The sequence below is a fragment of the Scyliorhinus canicula genome, chromosome 14 (assembly GCF_902713615.1).
Source record: "Scyliorhinus canicula chromosome 14, sScyCan1.1, whole genome shotgun sequence".
Lineage (NCBI taxonomy): Eukaryota > Metazoa > Chordata > Chondrichthyes > Carcharhiniformes > Scyliorhinidae > Scyliorhinus > Scyliorhinus canicula.
This window is the reverse complement of record NC_052159.1, coordinates 92,637,420-92,656,263: the sequence shown is the minus strand read 5'-3', so window position 1 is coordinate 92,656,263 and position 18,844 is coordinate 92,637,420. Positions and strand designations below refer to the sequence as shown.

The 18,844-nt window shown below is 50.6% G+C and overlaps 1 protein-coding gene across 1 annotated transcript in view; it reads right to left on the bottom strand.

Annotated features, from left to right (window-relative positions):
* The window catches only part of cep295 (centrosomal protein 295), a 172,235-nt gene that overhangs the window by 26,278 nt on the left and 127,113 nt on the right, over window positions 1-18,844 (bottom strand). Inside the window, exon 24 of the mRNA XM_038817947.1 lies at window positions 13,224-13,395. Coding sequence (XP_038673875.1) covers window positions 13,224-13,395 — 172 coding nt within the window. The remainder of the gene's footprint in view (window positions 1-13,223; window positions 13,396-18,844) is intronic.

Sequence of the window (18,844 nt, the reverse complement as noted above, 5' to 3'; positions counted from 1 at the left end):
CCCAACACATTTTTGCTTCTCTTCAGCTCTTCAATGTTAACTGTGGTTCATGCTCCACTGATGCTGTTAGGCCTGAGTATTTCCAGCACTTTACCACTTTGCCAATCTTTGAGAGTAGACTGGTCAGGGAGTAGTTGATCAGATTGGACTTCCCCTGCTTTTGTGGACCTGGGAAATGAACGTGAATATGTCCAGTGTTGCACTTTCATCAGGTTGGCAATTCAATTTTAGGTATACCCTATGATGCATGTGACATGCTCTTCGGCACTCCTCATTGAACCAGAGTTTATCCCTAATTTTATGGTAAGTTAATGAGGAATATGTCAGATCACAATGTTAGAGAGTTTATGAGAAATACAATTCTGCTGCTGCCGATAGCCACAGTGCCTCATGGATGTAAAAACAAGTTACTGCAGATGCTGGAGTCTGAAACAAAAACAGAAAACACTGGACAATCTCAGCAGGTCTGACAGCATCTGTGGAAAAAGAAAGGACATTTTGTGACAGGATGACTTTTTGCCAAAGCTAGAGAGAACTGGAAATGGGGTCAGATTTATACTGCCTGTGTGTGTGTTTGAGAATGGAGGGGGGGGGGGGGGGGGGGCAGACAGATTTATACTGCCTGTGTGTGTGTTTGAGAATGGAGGGGGGGGGGGGGGGGGGCAGACAGATTTATACTGCCTGTGTGTGTGTTTGAGAATGGAAGGGGGGGGGGGGGGGGAGGGGGGCAGACAGATTTATACTGCCTGTGTGTGTGTGTTTGAGAATGGGGGGGGGGGGGCAGACAGCTGGGATGAATCAGAGCCAAGGTGGAGACTCACAGCTGGCAAAGGGAATGTAAGTGGAGGTGAATAAGGCCAAGAAGGGTGCTGATAGTGGCACATAAAGAACAACGGTGAGTGAAAAACAGATCAATGGAAGAAATTCAATTAAAATGAAATCTGACGCTCCCAACTGTATACCACTGTGAAGTCACCTCTGGAGGGCCTGTCCTGCTAGTGGATCAAGACATGCGAAGGGATGGTGATGTTAGGAGCTTGGGACATTGGGTGCAAGATCCAAATTTCTTGAGTATGACCATATCAGGTTGCCGTTTGGCTAGTCTGTAGGATAGGTCTTCCAGTTTCAAACACATGATTGCTACCATCTAGAAGGACACGGGCAGCAGATACAAGGGAACACCAAGCCAGTACCCATCCAAGTCATTCACCATCCTGATGACTTGAAAATATACTGGGTCAAAATACTGGAACTCCCTCCCCTTATAGCACTGTGTGTACCTGCAGCGGTTTAAGGAGGAATTTCACCACCATCCAATGAGGGATGGCAATAAATGCTCGTGTGTGTAGCCAGCAACACTCATATCCTGTCAATGAATTTTCAAGAATCTTGGGCCTTGACAAAGGGATAGTTATCCTTTGTCAAAGCCAAAGTGGAGAGGTGGGAGTAATGTTATCTGACTCCCTGGCTGGTGCAACCAGTAATATTGCCTTTTGGAGCTGCAAAGCTCAGTCTGCCATTTTTCCATCTTCATAGCATCAACACAGAAGATGGGCAAATTAGTGAATTATCCAGCATCAGTACAGCCTACTGACCTATGTGAAATAATAAACTACTGGACTCTAGGGTGGAATTCTCCGACCCCCAGCAAGGTCGGGGAATCGCCTGGGGCCGGCGTAAATCCCACCCCCGCCGTGGCCGGAATTCTCCGCCACCCAGGAATCGGCAGGAGCCGATCGGCATGCCCCCCGCAGCGATTCTCCAGCCCGCGATGGGCCGAAGCCCCGCCGCTGTCAGGCCTCTCCCGCCGACGTGGTTTAAACCACCTGTGTCGGCGGGATTGGTGGCGCGGGGCGATCAGACCCCGGGGGATGCCCCCACGGTGGCCTAGCCCAAGATCGGGGCCCACCGATCGGCGGGCGGGCCAGTGCCGTGGGGGCACTCTTTCTTCCGCCGCCACCACGGCCTCCGCCATGGCGGAGGAGGAAGAGACTCTCTCCACCGCGCATGCGCCGCTGATGCTCCAGCGCATGCGCGGACTCACGCCGACAGGCGAAGGCCTTTCAGCCAGCCCCGACGCCTATCGGCGTAGCGCCAAAGGCCGTTGGCGCCAGTCGGCGGAGCGGGAGCCACTCCGGCGCGGGCCTAGCCCCTAAAGGTGCGGAGAATTCCGCACCTTTGGAGAGGCCCGACGCCGGAGTGGTTGGCGCCACTCTGCTACGCCGGGACCCCCCGCCCCGCCGGGTAGGGGAGAATTTCGCCCCTGATTCCGGACTTGCATGGAACAACAATAATTTTCTGTGGTCTTTGCCTTGTAAATCTTTCTTTCTCTAACTTTCTTCTACCATATGAATGAAAAGGAGTCAACACCGCTATGGTCATTTGAGTGCATGTAAATAAACTAACCTTCTGAGTTCATCCCATCCCTTGTCTTTCAATAAAAAATTGGATCATACCAAAACAAAGGGGTTGGGAAACACACCATCGTTTATAAAGGGAGAAGAAACACGTTTCCGCTTTCCGATAGGTGACAAGAGGAGAAATCCGGGCTATTTAAATGAACCCACCTCCTGTCCATAACAGTGTTCAAATAGAAAACACAATCTATGTGCAGTACTCCCTCTTATTTTGTTCCTGAATGCCTGTGGACCTGTCTACAGATTTTACAATTACACAAACACACAAAGTGAATGTAGCCATTGCTGTTAAATACTGTTCAGACTTTAATTTAAAAAAATATATATTTTTATTCTCCTCCTTTTTCACATTTTCTCCCGAATTTACACCCACCAACAATAAATGATAATCAGCAACAAATATGTCAAACCCTGTAACAATAACAACGATCCCATCCTCCCACCAACCCTCAAACATCAGCCCGCATGTTTACATAAACAAATGACAAAAAGGAATCAGGGATTATCCATAGTCATCCTTAATATACACAGCCCCCATCCCCACTAACCTTCCCACCCATTCCCCCCCTCCCCCCCCCCAACTAATGTTCGATATTATCCAGTTCTTGAAAGTGCATAATAAATAGTGCCCAAGACTTGTAGAACCCCTCCGAGCTTCCCCTCAGTTCGAACTTAACCTTCTCAAGGGTCAAGTATTCCAACAGGTCCCCCCGCCATGCCAGGGCACAGGGTGGAGAGGCTGCTCTCCATACCAGCAGGATCCGCCTTCGGGCGATCAACGAGGCGAAGGCTATGATATCTGCCTCCGCACCCATTTCCAACTCTGGCTGGTCCGACACCCCGAATATGGCCTCCCGGGGACCCGGGTCCAGTTTCACGCGCTCCCCCTTGGAAATTACCCTAAAAACCTCCTGCCAGTACTCCCCTAGCATTGGGCAGGACCAAAACATATGAGCGTGATTAGCAGCAGCCCCCCCCCCCGCAACGCTCACACACATCTTCTACTCCTTCAAATAATCGGCTCATCCTCGCCCTCGTGAGGTGCGCTCTATATACCACCTTCAGCTGTATCAGCCCCAACCTTACACATGAAGTGGAGGCATTTACTCTCCAGAGCACCTCACACCAGACCCCCTCCTCTATAACCTCTCCCAACTCTTCCTCCCATTTTGCTTTGATCTCTTCCAGTGGTGCCTTATCCTCGTCCAAAATAGCTCCGTACCCCACTGACACTAGTCCCCTTGCCGCCAGCACCTCCTCCAGCAATGTGGAGGCCGGTTCCTCCGGGAAGCTCTGTATCTCCTTCCTGGCAAAATCCCGAACCTGCATGCATCTAAACACTTCTCCTTGCTCCAGCCCATACTTCGCTTCCAGCTCCCTCAACCCTGCAAACCGACCCCGAAGAAACAAATCTTTTAGCTTCTTGATCCCCTTCTCTTCCCATTTCCGAAAACTTCCATCCCACCTCCGTGGCTCAAACCCATGGTTCCCCCGAATCGGCATTTCCCTTGACCCTGCCCCCAACCCGAAGTGTTGGCGAAACTGCCTCTAGATTTTCAATGAAGCTATTACTACCGGACACCCTGAGTATTTCCCCGGAGCTATCGGGAGCGGGGCCGTTGCTAGTGCCTTCAGCCCCGACCCCCTGCATGAACTCTCCTCCATTCTGACCCATTGGGAATCAACCCCTCTGACCCAGCTCCGCACCTTCTCCACATTCGCTGACCAGTAATAGTACATCAGGTTCAGAAGACCCAAACCCCCTGCCTGCCTTCCCCTCTATAGCAGCACCTTTCTCACTCTGGCCACCTTCCCTCCCCATATGAACGAGGTAATCCTTCCCTCAATCTCCCTGAAAAAAGCCTTTGGCAGGAAAATTAGTAGGCATTGAAAAAGAAACAGAAATCACGGCAACACATTCTTTTAACCGCCTGTACCCAACCCGCCAGTGACAAGGGAAGACCATCCCACCTTGCCAGGTCGGCTTTCACTCTCCCCAGCAAACTAGTGATGTTGTACCTGCGAAGCCTCCCCTACTCCCGGGCAACCTGCACCCCCAGATACCTAAAGTGAGTCCCTGCCCTACAGAATGGCAGCCCCCCCCCACACCGGCCGAGACACCACAAAATACTCACTCTTGTCCAGGTTCAGACTTTCATTAAAAACATTTTTTTTTTATTAAGGCAGGTTTTATAACAACAAAAGATACAAATGTAAACATAATTCAGTGCGTAACACCCCTCTCCATTGCTCACTGTCCCTGCCCAAGCTAAACCAAACTAACCTAACTCCCCTGTTCAGACTTTCAATAGAAGTGTAGCATTGGTAGATAAAAGTTTGCTGTAATGATCGTTTTTGTAAATTTTAGTGCAGAGAAAAGATTCATAACCCGTTCTAACATTTCAGTGGAGCCAAATTCATACATTTAACATTATTGCTTTTGTGATTTTGAAGCTTCGGAAACAGCTGAATAATTAGCTGAAACATTTACATTTGATATTAATGCTTTTGGTGAATGCTGAAGCTACTAAATTTAGTTTATTGCCAGAGTTTCTTGAAATAGCTCTAATAACAAGTGCTTCATAAGTAGTCAAGGTACTTGTATTGCAGTTGCATTGCAGTTGCATATGATAAACTGAATTAATACTGAATCATTTCTAACAGCTTACCAGATGAAGCATGCAATCGCAAGGAATTTGCTTCATACATTCAGTGAGTTGGTATAGGAGTCAAGATCTCAAGACTAAAAATAGGATTTGCACTTAATACACTTAGGATGTTCCAGTCTTACTCAGGCCCTCTACCACAACTCTTTTTCTACTACATCAATGCCTATATGGGTCCCACTTCATGCTCTGGTCTGGACCTGGAAGAATTTCTAGATTTTGCCTCCAATTTCCACCCCTCTCTCATCTTCACATGGTCCATCTCTGACACTTCCCTTGCCTTCCATGACCTCTCAATCTCCATTGCCATTGAGGGACTGACCACCAATATTCATTACAAGGCCACTGACTCCCCACAGCTACCTCAACCACAGCTCCTCAACATGCTCCAAGGGGGACGTCAGGTTGCGATGATGCGGAGCTAAGCCGCACGTTCGGTAGCTCCCGCTATTTTCGGTCTTTTGGGCTCTTTTAAGGGCCCGTAGTGGTGCTGGCTGGACTTTTCCCGGTGTGGGAACACATTCACTGCGCTTATCTGCCGGTGGATGGACTGGACCAGGAGCGGAGCGGTTAAAAAATCGGCTTTGGAGTAGAGAAAGGTGCAAGGCAGGAGAAACAAGAAGGCGGTGGGCGGGGAACCGGCAGCGTGGCAGCAGTGGGCGCAGGAGCAACTTCAGAGAGCTGAAGGCTGAGCATTTGGAACCGCTTAAGGCCTCGCTGGACAAGCTCATGGCGACTCAGACGGCTCAGGGTGCAGAGACCCGAGAGCTACAGCAAAAGGCCTCGGAGAGAGAGGACGAACTCCTAGGCCTGGCAGTGAAGGTGGAGTCGCACGAGGCGCTCCACAAGAAATGGCTAGCGAGGATGGAGGAGATGGAGAACCGCTCCCGTCGGAAGAAATTGCGGATCCTGGGCCTCCCGGAGGGGCTGGAAGGTTCGGACTTGGGGGCCTATGTGGCCGTGATGTTGAACTCGTTAATGGGCGTGGGGTCGTTCCAGGGGCCCTTGGAGCTGGAGGGTGCCCATCGAGTGCTGTTGAGGAAGCCCAAGCCGAACGAGCCGCCTAGGGCAGTGCTGGTCCGTTTTCACCGCTTCGTTGACCGTGACTGTGTGCTGAGATGGGCGAAGGAGAGGAGCAGCAAGTGGGAGAATGCAGAGATCAGGATTTATCAGGATTGGAGCGCGGAGGTGGCGAAGAGAAGGGCTGCTTTTAATCAGACGAAGGCAGTGCTTCACAAGAAGGGGGTGAAGTTTGGCTGGTTACAGCCAGCTCACCTCTGGGTCACATACATAGATCGCCAGCTTTACTTCGATTCCCCGGAGGATGCCTGGGCCTTCATCCAGGCAGAGAAGTTGGACTCGAACTGAGGGGCTGGGGACTGATGTACATAGTCCAGAGACCTTGTCCTCCTGGGTATCCTTTCGTTTTTCTGGTTGTGTTTGTTGATGTCTTTTTGCTTTTTCGCTTTTTGGGGCTGTTATTTATCTATTCTGGTGCTTTCTTGTTTTTCACTGATGGAGGGCTGGGTCATGCGCCCTTCTTTTTCCCGCGTGTTGGGCCGGAGTCTGAGATGGAAGCGCGGCTTTCTTCCCGCGCTGGAGGCGCAGTGGGCGGGAACCGGTACTGGGTGGGGGGAGTGGTGGTTGTGTTACACAGGGGGGGGTCGGAGCAGCCGGGGTCAGCAGGAGTCGGCTGACTTACAGAAGTACGATGGAAGGAATTACGCAGCTGGGGGGGGGGGGGGGGGGGGGGGGGCTAGCTGGGGAGGGAATAGAGGGGGGGGGGCTTGGGAGGGAATAGAGGGGGTACCGGGTTGCTGCTGGAGGGGCCAAAGGGGATCTGCTGGCGATTGGGGGGGGGGGGGGGGGGGGAGGTGGAGGGTCTGCCACCGTGGGGAACGGGCCTGAGGGGGTCTGCGGGCGCGTGGTGAGCCGAGGGAGAGCTATGGCTGACTGGCGCAGAGGGAGGGGGAAGATCCCCCAGATTCAGCTGGTCACATGGAACGTGAGGGGGCTGAATGGACCGGTGAAGCAGGCCCGGGTCTTGGCGCATTTCAAGGGGCTGGGAGCGGACGTGGCTATGCTCCAGGAGACGCACCTTAAGGTGGCGGATCAGGTGAGGCTGAGAAGAGGCTGGGTTGGACAGGTGTTTCACTCGGGGCTAGATGCGAAGAATCGAGGGGTGGCGATTTTAGTTGGCAAGAGCTTGTCGTTCGTGGCGTCGAGTGTGGTGGCGGATAGCTGTGGTAGATGCGTAACGCTGAGTGGTAGGCTTCAAGGGGAGCGGGTGGTTCTGGTTAATGTGTACGCCCCCAACTGGGACGATGCAGGTTTCATGCGGCGAATGTCGAGCCGGATTCCGGACCTGGAGACGGGGGGCTTGATCTTGGGAGGCATTTAATACTGTGTTGGACCCAGCTTTGGATCGTTCGAGGTCTAAGACGTGCAAGAAGCCGGCGGCGGCCTCAGTGCTGAGGGGGTTCATGGATCAGATGGGAGTTTTCCTTTTTCTCCCATGTCCACAAGGTTTATTCCCGGATTGATTTTTTGTCCTCAGCAGGGCGCTAATCCCGAGAGTGGTGGGGGCGGAATATTCGGCGATAGTCATATCAGACCACGCTCCGCATTCGGTGGACCTGGAGCTGGGGGAGGGGAAGGATCAGCGCCCGCTGTGGAGGTTAGATGTGGGGCTTCTGTCAGAGGAGGAAGTATGCGGGCGGGTCCGTAGGTGCGTAGAGGGGTATTGGGAAGCTAATGACAATGGGGAGGTGCAAGTTGGGGTGGTCTGGGAAGCGCTGAAGGCGGTGGTTAGAGGGGAGCTGATATCTATTCGTGCCACAGGGAGAGGGGGAGGGGGAGAGGTTGGTGGAAGAAATGGTAAGGGTGGACAGGAGGTATGCGGATGTCCCGGAAGAGGGGCTTTTGAGAAAGCGTCGCAGTCTCCAAGCGGAGTTCGATATACTGACCACCCGGAAGGCGGAGGCGCAGTGGAGGAGGGCGCAGGGGGCGGCATATTAGTACGGGGAGAAGGCAAGTCGGATGCTGGCCCACCAGCTCCGGAAACGGGAGGCAGCGAGAGAGATAGGGGGAGTCACAGATGCAGGAGGGAACCTGGTGCGGAGTGCTAGGGACATTAATGGGGTGTTCAGGTCCTTCTACGAGAAGCTGTACCGGTCGGTGCCCCCTAGGGAGGTGGGCGGGATGGACCATTTTCTGGATAAGCTGGAGTTCCCAAGAGTGGAGGAGGAGCAGATGGAGGGTCTGGGGGCCTCAATCGAGTTGGAGGAGTTGATGGAGGCGCTGGGGAGCACGCAGACAGGGAAAGCACCAGGACCTGACAGGTTCACGGTGGAGTTTTATAATAAGTTCTCAGACTTGCTGGGCCCGTTGTTAGTGAGGACCCTGAATGAGGCGAGGGAGGGGGGGGGGGCTTTGTCCCCGACGATGTCTAGAGCAATAATTTCACGGATTCTGAAGCGGGATAAGGACCCCCTCCAGTATGGGTCTTACAGGCCGATCTCGCTCCTCAACGTGGACGCAAAATTGTTGGCTAAGATACTGTCCAGGAGGGTGGAAGATGTGGTCCCGCTGGTTATCGATGAGGACCATGGGCAGCATGGTGGCCTAGTGGTTAGCACAACCGCCTCACGACGCTGAGGTCCCAGGTTCGATCCCGGCTCTGGGTCACTGTCCGTGTGGAGTTTGCACATTCGCCCCGTGTCTGCGTGGGTTTCGCCCCCACAACCCAAAAATGTGCAGAGTAGGTGGATTGACCACGCTAAATTGCCCCTTAATTGGAAAAAATAATTGGATAATCTCAATTAAAAAAAAAAAAATCAATGGGGACCAAACGGGGTTTGTGAAGGGGAGGCAGCTGAATGTCAATGTGCGGCGGCTTCTTAATGTTATGATGATGTCGTCGGCGGATGGGGAGGCAGAAATAGTAGCATCGATGGATGCGGAGAAAGCCTTCGATAGGGTGGAGTGGAGCTACCTGTGGGAAGTGTTGAGGAGATTTGGGTTTGGTACGGGATTCATTAGCTGGGTGAGGCTGCTATATAGTGCCCCGGTAGCGAGCGTGGTGACGAATGGGAGGAGGTCAGAGGACTTGCGGTTGTCCCGGGGGACGAGGCAGGGGTGCCCCCTGTCTCCCCTGCTCTTCGTGTTAGCGATTGAACCCCTGGCCATGGCGCTGAGGGATTCAAAGAACTGGAGGGGGATTGTGCGGAGGTGGGGGGGGGGGGGGGGGGGGGGGGGGAGCACTGGTTGTCGCTGTACGCGGATGATTTACTGTTGTACATCGCGGATCGGGGGGCGGGGGGGGGAGAATGCCAGAGATGTTGAGGATGCTTGGGGAGTTTGGGGACTTTTCGGGCTATAAGCTCAACGTGGGGAAGAGTGAGCTGTTTGTGCTGCACTTGGGGGACTAGGAGAGGGAGATTGGGGTGCTCCCGTTGAAGAGGGCGGAGAGGAGCTTTAGATATCTTGGCGTCCAGATAGCTAGGAGCTGGGGGCCCCTGCATAGGCTAAACTTTGAGGCTGGTGGAAAGATGGAGGAGGAGTTTAGGAGGTGGGATGCGCTGCTGCTCTCTTTGGCGGGCACGGTCCAGTCGGTTAAGATGACGGTGCTCCCGAGGTTTTTGTTTCTCTTCCAGTGTCTCCCCATCTTGATTCCGAAGGCTTTCTTTAGGAAGGTTAATAAGAGTATTCTGGGGTTCGTGTGGGCGCGGAAGACCCCGAGAGTGAGGAGGGTATTCCTGGAGCGAGGCAGGGGGTAGGTGGTTTGGCGTTGCCCAACCTGTGTGGGTACTACTGGGCTGCGAATGTGGCAATGATTCGTAGGTGGGTGATGGAGGGGGAGGGTGCCGCATGGAAGAGGTTGGAGGTGGCGTCCTGTGTGGGCACGTGTTTGGAGGCACTGGTGACGGCGCCGCTCCCACTCCCCCCCGGCAAGGTATTCTACGAGTCCAGTAGTGGTGGCTTCCCTCAAAATTTGGGGGCAGTGGAGGCGGCATAGGGGGGGAAGTGAAGGCCTCAGTTTGGACCCCGATACGGGGCAACCACCGGTTTGCACCAGGGAGAATAGATGGTGGGTTTTTGAGTACAGTAAGAAGTCTTACAACACCAGGTTAAAGTCCAACAGGTTTGATTCAAACACGAGCTTTCGGAGCGCAGCTCCTTCCTCAGGTGAATGGGTTGAGTTTTTGAGTTGGCATAGGGCAGGCATCAGGCGGATGGGGGACATTTTCCTCAACGGGAAGTTTGCGACCTTAGAGGAGTTGGAGGGGAAGTGGGGTCTCCCCCCTGGGAATACTTTCAGGTATATGCAGATTAGGGAGTTTGTTAAGCGGCAGGTGGCGGAGTTTCCGCTATTGCCGCCAAGGGGGGTGCAGGATAGGGTGCTCTCGAGGACGTGGGTCGGTGAGGGTAGGATCTCGGCAATTCATCAGGTGCTGCAGGAGGGGGAGGAGGCCTCGGTGGAGGAGCTGAAAGCGAAGTGGGAGGAGGAGCTAGGGGAGGAGATCGACAAGGGGACGTGGGCGGACGCCCTGGGGAGGATGAATTCGTGCTCTTCTTGCGCACGGCTCAGCTTAATTCAGCTGAAGGTGCTGCATAGGGCGCACATGACTGGGGCCAGGCTGAGCCAGTTCTTTGGGGGTGAGGAGAGATGTGGGAGGTGTTCGGGAGACCTGGCGAATCACACCCACATGTTCTGGGCGTGTCCGGCATGGGAGGGGTTCTGGAAGGGGGTGGCGGGGACCTTGTCCAGTGTGGTCGGTTCCAGGATTGAACCGGGCTGGGTGATCGCTATCTTTTGGGTAGCATCGGAGCCGGGAGCGCAGGAGGCGAGAGAGGCCGGTATTCTGGCGTTTGCGTCTCTAGTAGCCCAGCGTAGGATTCTTTTACAGTGGAGGGACGCGAAGCACCCGAGCCCGGAATCCTGGATTAACGACATGGCCGGGTTCATCAAACTGGAGAGGGTCAAGTTTGCCCTGAGGGGGTCGGTGCAAGGGTTCTTCCGGCAGTGGCAGCCTGGCGGAGTGTTAGGGGGTGGTCAATCTCAGCAGCAACGCGCGGGGTGGTGTGGGGGGGTTATGGGTCTGTTAAGGGGGTTTGTTTTGCAACTATATGTTTGTTACTTTCTTTTTTGTTATTAATTATTGCTTTGTATGGGGGGGGGGGGGGGGGGGGGGGGGTTTTCTTTCTGTTTTTTGTCTATGCCTGGTTTATTTTCTTGTCGGGAGAAAATTTGTAGTTGAAAAATTTGAATAAAAATTATTTTTTTAAAAAAACATGCTCCAAGGGCTCAATTCCATTCTTCTAGTTCCTCAGCCATTGTTGCGTCTGTTCTGATAATGCCAGCTTTCAAAGTGCCACGTCGGACATGACTGCCTTTTTCCTTAATTGAGGTTTCCTCACACCTGTGGTTGACAGGACACTCAACTAGGTTCAATCCCATTTCCCGCAGCTCTGCCCTCACCCCTTCCTCCCAGAACCACGGTAGGGTCTTCCTTGTCCGCATTTCCACCCCACCAACCTCCACATTCAAAGGATTATCCTCCACCATTTCCATCAACTCCAGCATGATGCCACCACAAAACATATCTTCCCCTCAACTCCCTGTCAGCGTTCCATATGGATGGCTCCCTCCACGACATCCTGGTCTACTGCTCCATCACCTCCAACTCCTCAACCCCTTTCCACATTATCTTCCCAGTCAATTGCAGAAGAAGATGCAATCCTGCCTCTTTACCTCCTCGCTCTCCATTCAAGGCCCCAACATTCCTTTCAGGTGAGGCAACATTTCATTCGCACCTCTTTCAATTTAGTCTACTGTATTCATTGCTTCTAATGCAGTCTCCTCTACATTGGGAGATTATACACAGACTGGGTGACCACTTTGCGGAACACCTTCTCTCAGCACGCAAGCATGACCCCAACCTTTCTGTTGCTTGCTATTTCAACTCAGCATCTTTCTCTCACGCCCACATGTATGTCCTTAGTTTGCCGCAATGCTCCAGTGAAGCTTAACGTAAACATCTTCCGATTAGGCATGTTACAGCCCTCAGGACTCAACATTAAGTTGAACAATTTTTGACTGTGACTTTTCTTTATCTTGACCCTTTAAAAAAAGTATATTAAAAACATCTTCTGTCCAATGAAACACCCTTTCCTCCCCCACTGGGCTACCTGTCACTTGCTCTTAGGTTTTGCTTTCATAGCACTGATGTTTATTCTCCAATTTTCACATTGATATCTTGCCTTGTGCAACTACTAGCACCTTCTCCTGCTATTAACACATCCTATTGCATGACCTACACATCTTTATTGAATCTCGCCTAGCTCCCACCAATCACTGATGTTCTACTCTGCTCCAGCTGCTACATTCCCTTTTGTACAGTACATAATCCATCACATTTCTACCTCTCTTTAGCTCTGACGAATAATCACATGGACTTGAAACATTAACTCCACTTTTTCTCTCCACATATGCTGCCAGACCTACTCAGAAATATAGTATGGGGAAATCGCATAATCCAATAATGGCAAGATAACTGGATATTTACCATTAACAATATATTTCAATGAACACCATAGCATTTTAGGCTGAATCATAATTTGCCTAGCTGGAAGCGAGATAGCCCAAATGTGTTGTAGGAACATCCATTTTAAAACTACTGGAATTTTCAGAAACAATGATAAACTGAGCATTATCTTCTTCTTGATCTGCATCCTTTATCCAAATGTACACAGTCAAACTTCAATGTTGACACCTGTGGCGTTGAATAGGGAAATAATGTATGGGATGTGATTCATTATCGCACAAATAGTGGCAATTTTTAGGAGCATAGATTTGGATACAAAGTCTGAGCTAATCTGGTTGCACTAAATAGGCAAGTGTAGAAATTTCCAGGATTTGGTGCAGTCTGTTGCACTGCACTAAGTCACTTGCCTATTATGTGTCAACATATAACCATTGTTTTTGCATACAACAGGATTGTAGAGCTGAAAATATGTTTCTAAACATTTCACCCGGTATAGAACATTTTCTGGACCATTTAACATAAAACTTTTTAGGTATACCAATAGGCACATTATTACATTAGAACGAATTGGTGGGTTTTCCCCAGACACTTACCAACATTATAACCCTGCTGAATATATTCTTCCTTTTGATCTATACTGCAAGCTGTTCTTCCATGGTCAACAGCGGATACAACGCTGTCAGTGAAGGACTTGATCTTTGAGCTTGTGGCTAGATTAGAATGCTGATCTATCGTGGTGCCATTAGTATCAAGCACATATGAATTCTGTAACAATTTGAAAGAAATGTTACGTCAGTTCTTCCCAATTTTCTCCAAAATGAGTCATTTTTAAAGATAATTTAGGAAAGCTGAAGCATCAGTAGCATTGCTACATTTTGCGATTACGAAATTAGGAACATCAGAGCTTTCTCACTTCTGAACTGCAAAAGTTCACACTAATGGAAGCTTCTGCCAGTAGTAATCATGAGATTTAAGAAGGAAGATAAAGTTGGACAAAGATAATCCAACCACGTAATCATTTGAACTTTTAACATTCTTTACACACCTTAGGAAAATGACAAGTGAAATCAGGAAGAAGGTCTCTTGCCGGTCTTGCAGACAGCTGTATGTAAAGGAAGTTGCAATATCCTTTACATTGAAGACACTCGTTATACTCATACCAATTCAAATAACTTTAAATAATCCTCCATACCCTTCAATGGTAGTCATTTCAAAGTCTTTTCCCCCTCAACCTTTGCCTATTGAGAGCTCATGTTCTTTGAACCAATTCTTTGGTTTTATTTTTGACCCTCTTCAGTTGGACATTTCCACCTCAGTTGCATTATTTCCAGAGTGGATTTCAGCACTTCATGTCAAGTTGCAGCATGATCAATGCTTGATTGACAGAATTGCTTCCTCCAACAGACACTGCACCTCTCATAAAACACATTGTTTGTTGATGACCAAAAATTAGTTTGGTGTCTTGAGGATCTAGTTTTCTCTGACTCCTTGATCCCTTTCCTCATTAAAAAGATGAAGCTGAATGTTATTTCATTTATTCTTTCATGGGATGTGGGCATTGCTGGATAAATTGGCATTTCTTACCCATCCCTAATTCCCCTCGTGAGCTGCCTTCTTGTACCATTGCAATCGATGTGGTGTAGGTTTAGCCACAGTGCCGTTCGGGGCAGAGTTCCAGAACTTTGGCGCAGCAGTGAAGGAACTGTGATATTGTTCCAATTCGGAATACTGCGAAGCTTAGAGGGGAACTTGCTGCTTAGTCCTGGATGTTGTCGAACACAAGGCAAATGCAGAGTATTGCACCACACATCTTGTTCCTTGTAGACAGTCGACAGGCTTTTGGGATTCAGAAAGGGAGCTACAGTAGTCCCCCGTTATACCGCGCTCCGCAATACCGCGGTTCGCAATATACCGCGGGGGGGCTTATGGACCCCAACTGTCAGTTGTGTCAATTTCAGCGGCCGGCTGATTATTTCAGTGAGAGCAGCTTCCCTCTCTGGATCAAAGTGAGCCGGCCGCTGAAATTGACACTGCCGGCTGCTCTCTCCCTCCAATCAGAAACATTAAAACTTAAAAGTTGGATTGGAGGGAGAGTGCAGCCGGCAGTGTCAATTTCAGCGGCCGGCTCACTTTGATCCGGAGAGGGAAGCTGCTCTCTCACTGAAACAATCAGCCGGCCGCTGAAATTGACACTGCCGAGGGGGGGGGGGCGGGTGTTGGGGGGGAGAAGAGGGGGTGCGGGTGTTGGGGAGACCCCCCTGGGGGTGTGGGGGCGACCCCCCTGGGGGTGTGGGGGAGAGAGGGTGGACCTGCGGGTGTTGGGGGAGAGAGGAGGGCCCTGCGGGTGTTGGGGGAGAGAGGGGGGCCCTGCGGGTGTTGGGGGACGGGGGAGGAGAGGGGGGGGGAGGGGGCGAGCCGGAGGGTGTGGGGGGACAGGGGGCGAGCTGGACGCTGTGGGGGAGAGCAGGAGGGTGTGGGGGAGAGGGAGCGAGCCGGAGGGTGTGGGGGGGAGAGGGGTCTAGTTGGAGGATGTGGGGGGAGAGGGGGCGAGCCGGAGGGTGTGGGGGAGAGGGGGCGAGCTGGAGGGTGTGGGGGGAGAGGGGGCGAGCCGGAGGGTGTTGGGAGGGAGAGGGGGCGAACCGGAGGGTGTTGGGAGGGAGAGGGGTCTAGTTGGAGGATGTGGGGGGAGAGGGGGCGAGCCGGAGGGTGTGGGGAGGGGGGCGAGCCGGAGGATGTGGGGGGAGAGGGGGCGAGCCGGAGGGTGTGGGGGGAGAGGGGGCGAGCCGGAGGGTGTGGGGGGAGAGGGGGCGAGCCGGAGGGTGTGGGGGGAGAGGGGGCGAGCCGGAGGGTGTTGGGGGAGAGGGGGCGAGCCGGAGGGTGTTGGGGGGGGAGAGGGGGCGAGTCGGAGGATGTGGGGGGAGAGGGGGCAAGCCGGAAGAAAAAAAAAGAAATTGTCACTGCCGGCTGCTCTCTCCCTCCAATCAGAAACATTAAAACTTAAAAGTTGGATTGGAGGGAGAGAGCAGCGGGCAGTGTCAATTTCAGCGGCCGGCTGATTTCAGTGAGAGCAGCTTCCCTCTCCGGATCAAAGTGAGCCGGCCGCTGAAATTTTAATTGGATCCACGATGGGGGTTTTAAATTTATTTTAAAATCTATGCTAGCGCTTCCCATTGTGAGTCTACGGGTGTCTGACCTCTTCCCCCGCCCCCCCCGTAGACTCACAATGGGAAGCGCATGCATAGATTTTAAAATAAATTTAAAACCCCCATCATGGATATCCGCGGCTCGGATACAACGCGGGTGGCTGTCTTGGACCCCAACACCCGCGTTATAAAGGGGGACTACTGTATCTGCCACAGAATTCTCAGTTTCTGATATGCTCTTGCAGACACAAGTGTTTGTATGGCTAGTCCAGTTCAGTTTCTGGTCAAATGGAACCCACAAGATATTGACAGTGGGAGATTCAGCAACGTAAATCCTGTTGAATGTCACGGGAAGATGGTTAGATTATGTGTGTTGAAAATGGTCATCTCCTTGCACTTGTCGAGTGTGAGCTTTACTTGCCACTTTTTAGTCCTAGGCTGAATATTTTTCACGTCGTTCTGCATATGGACAAGTTCTTCAGTATCTGAGGAGTTGTGAACAGTGCTGAACATTATACAATCATCAGCAAACATTCCGACTTCTGACCTGATGATGGAGGGAAGGTCACCGATAAGCTGAAGATGGTTGGGCCTGGGACACAACCCAGAGTACCTCGTGCAACAAAGTCCAGGGACTGAATTAAATAAATCATCCAAAATTGGCACAGAAACCGGTTTGGTTCTAAACAAACTTTTATATGAAATGAAAGGATAAAGATCTTTTGGATGACATTTGTCATGCTCCAGTTTATTGTGAACTTTCAAACAATACTTTTACAACTTTCAATACAAAAAGTCTGTTAAAATGACCGCTGCAAATCACCAAACCTTTGGTATGCTGGGTCATACAGTCCTGTATCCCTAGCAAATACCTAATTTATTTATTTTAAAATAAATTTATAGTGCCCAATTCATTTTTTTCTAATTATGGGGCAATTTAGCGTGGCCACTCCACCTTACCTGCACACCTTTGGGTGGTGAGGGCGAAACCCACGCAAACACGGGGAGAACGTGCAAACTCCACACGGACAGTGACCCAGAGCCGGGATCGAACCTGGACCTCGGCGCCGTGAGGCAGAAATGCTAATCACTGTGCCACCGTGCTGTCCACAAATACCTAATTAAGTATGAACATTCACAGCCATCGGAGAAATTTATACATCCCTATGTTTAAGGATGGGACCAGCGATCAACAGAGCCGTAGCATTCCAGATGTTTCACCTTTCTGTTTCACGAATTTAGTTAACATTTGTATAAACATACAAACAAAGCCCCCACACAGCTACAGTAACCTATGTATAACCCTTAATGAATTCCCCCTTAACTGTTCCAATTCAATAGCAAAATCCAAGTAAAACCAGAAACTCCTTTGCAAAGGTGTGGCCCAGCACACAGCACTCTTACTGGTATAAGACTTGTTAGTGATACTCTTGTTCCCCTTTCCAACAGCAGGTTTGAATTCCTTCCAGAAAGCAATTATCTCTTAAGTCATCAACCAGTCTGGAAACAGCTTTTAAAATGAAGATAGAGAGACACACTTATTTCAATCTGTGCAGCTCAAAACCAGTCTAAAACTCAAAGCGAAAGTAAAACTAAGAGCCACAGCCCAGCTCCACCCACACAATGACATCACTGAAGTCATGTGATAACACAAAACTCTTTCTTAAAGAGACACTGATAGAAATGAGGCTATGACAGGTGAGGACCTTGAGAGGATTGTTATCACTAAGGAGGGAGTGATGGGCAAGCTAATGGGGCTAAAGGTAGACAAGTCTCCTGGCCCTGATGGAATGCATCCCAGAGTGCTAAAAGAGATGGCTAGGGAAATTGCAGATGCACTAGTGATAATTTACCGAAATTCACTAGACTCTGGGGTGGTCCCGGTGATTGGAAATTAGCAAACGTGACACCACTGTTTAAAAAGGAGGTAGGCAGAAAGCAGGAAATTATAGGCCAGTGAGTTTAACTTCGGTAATAGGGAAGATGCTGGAATCTATCATCAAGGAAGAAATTGCGAGGCATCTGGATAGAAATTGTCCCATTGGGCAGACGCAGCATGGGTTCGTTAAAGGCAGGTCATGCCTAACTAATTTAGTGGAATTTTTTGAGGACATTACCAGTGCAGTAGATAACGGGGAGCCGATGGATGTGGTATATCTGGATTTCCAGAAAGCCTTTGACAAGGTGCCACACAAAAGGTTGCTGCATAAGATAAAGATGCATGGCATTAAGGGTAAAGTAGTAGCATGGATAGAGGATTGGTTAATTAATAGAAAGCAAAGAGTTGGGATAAATGGGTGTTTCTCTGGTTGGCAATCAGTAGCTAGTGGTGTCCCTCAGGGATCAGTGTTGGGCCCACAATTGTTCACAATTTACATTGATGATTTGGAATTGGGGACCAAGGGCAATGTGTCCAAGTTTGCAGATGACACTAAGATGAGTGGTAAAGCGAAAAGTGCAGAGGATACTGGAAGTCTGCAGAGGGATTTGGATAGGTTAAGTGAATGGGCTCGGGTCTGGCAGATGGAATACAATGTTGACAAATGTGAGGTTATCCATTTTGGTAGGAATAACAGCAAACGGGGTTATTATTTAAACGATAAAATATTAAAGCATGCCGCTGTTCAGAGAGACTTGGGTGTGCTAGTGCATGAGTCACAGAAGGTTGGTTTACAAGTGCAACAGGTGATTAAGAAGGCAATGGAATGTTGTCCTTCATTGCTAGAGGGATGGAGTTTAAGACTAGGGAGGTTATGTTGCAATTGTAAACCAACAGTCCAAAGATGTGCGGGTTAGGTGGATTGGCCATGCTAAATTGCCCGTAGTGTCCTAATAAAAGTAAGGTTAAGGAGGTGGGGGTTGTTGGGTTACGGGTATAGGGTGATCATGGCTCGGCACAACATTGAGGGCCAAAGGGCCTGTTCTGTTCTATGTTCTATGTTCTAATTGTATACGGTGTTAGTGCGGCCACACCTGGAGTATTGTGTTCAGTTTTGGTCTCCTTACTTGAGAAAGGACGTACTAGCGCTGGAGGGTGTGCAGAGGAGATTCACTAGGTTAATCCCAGAGCT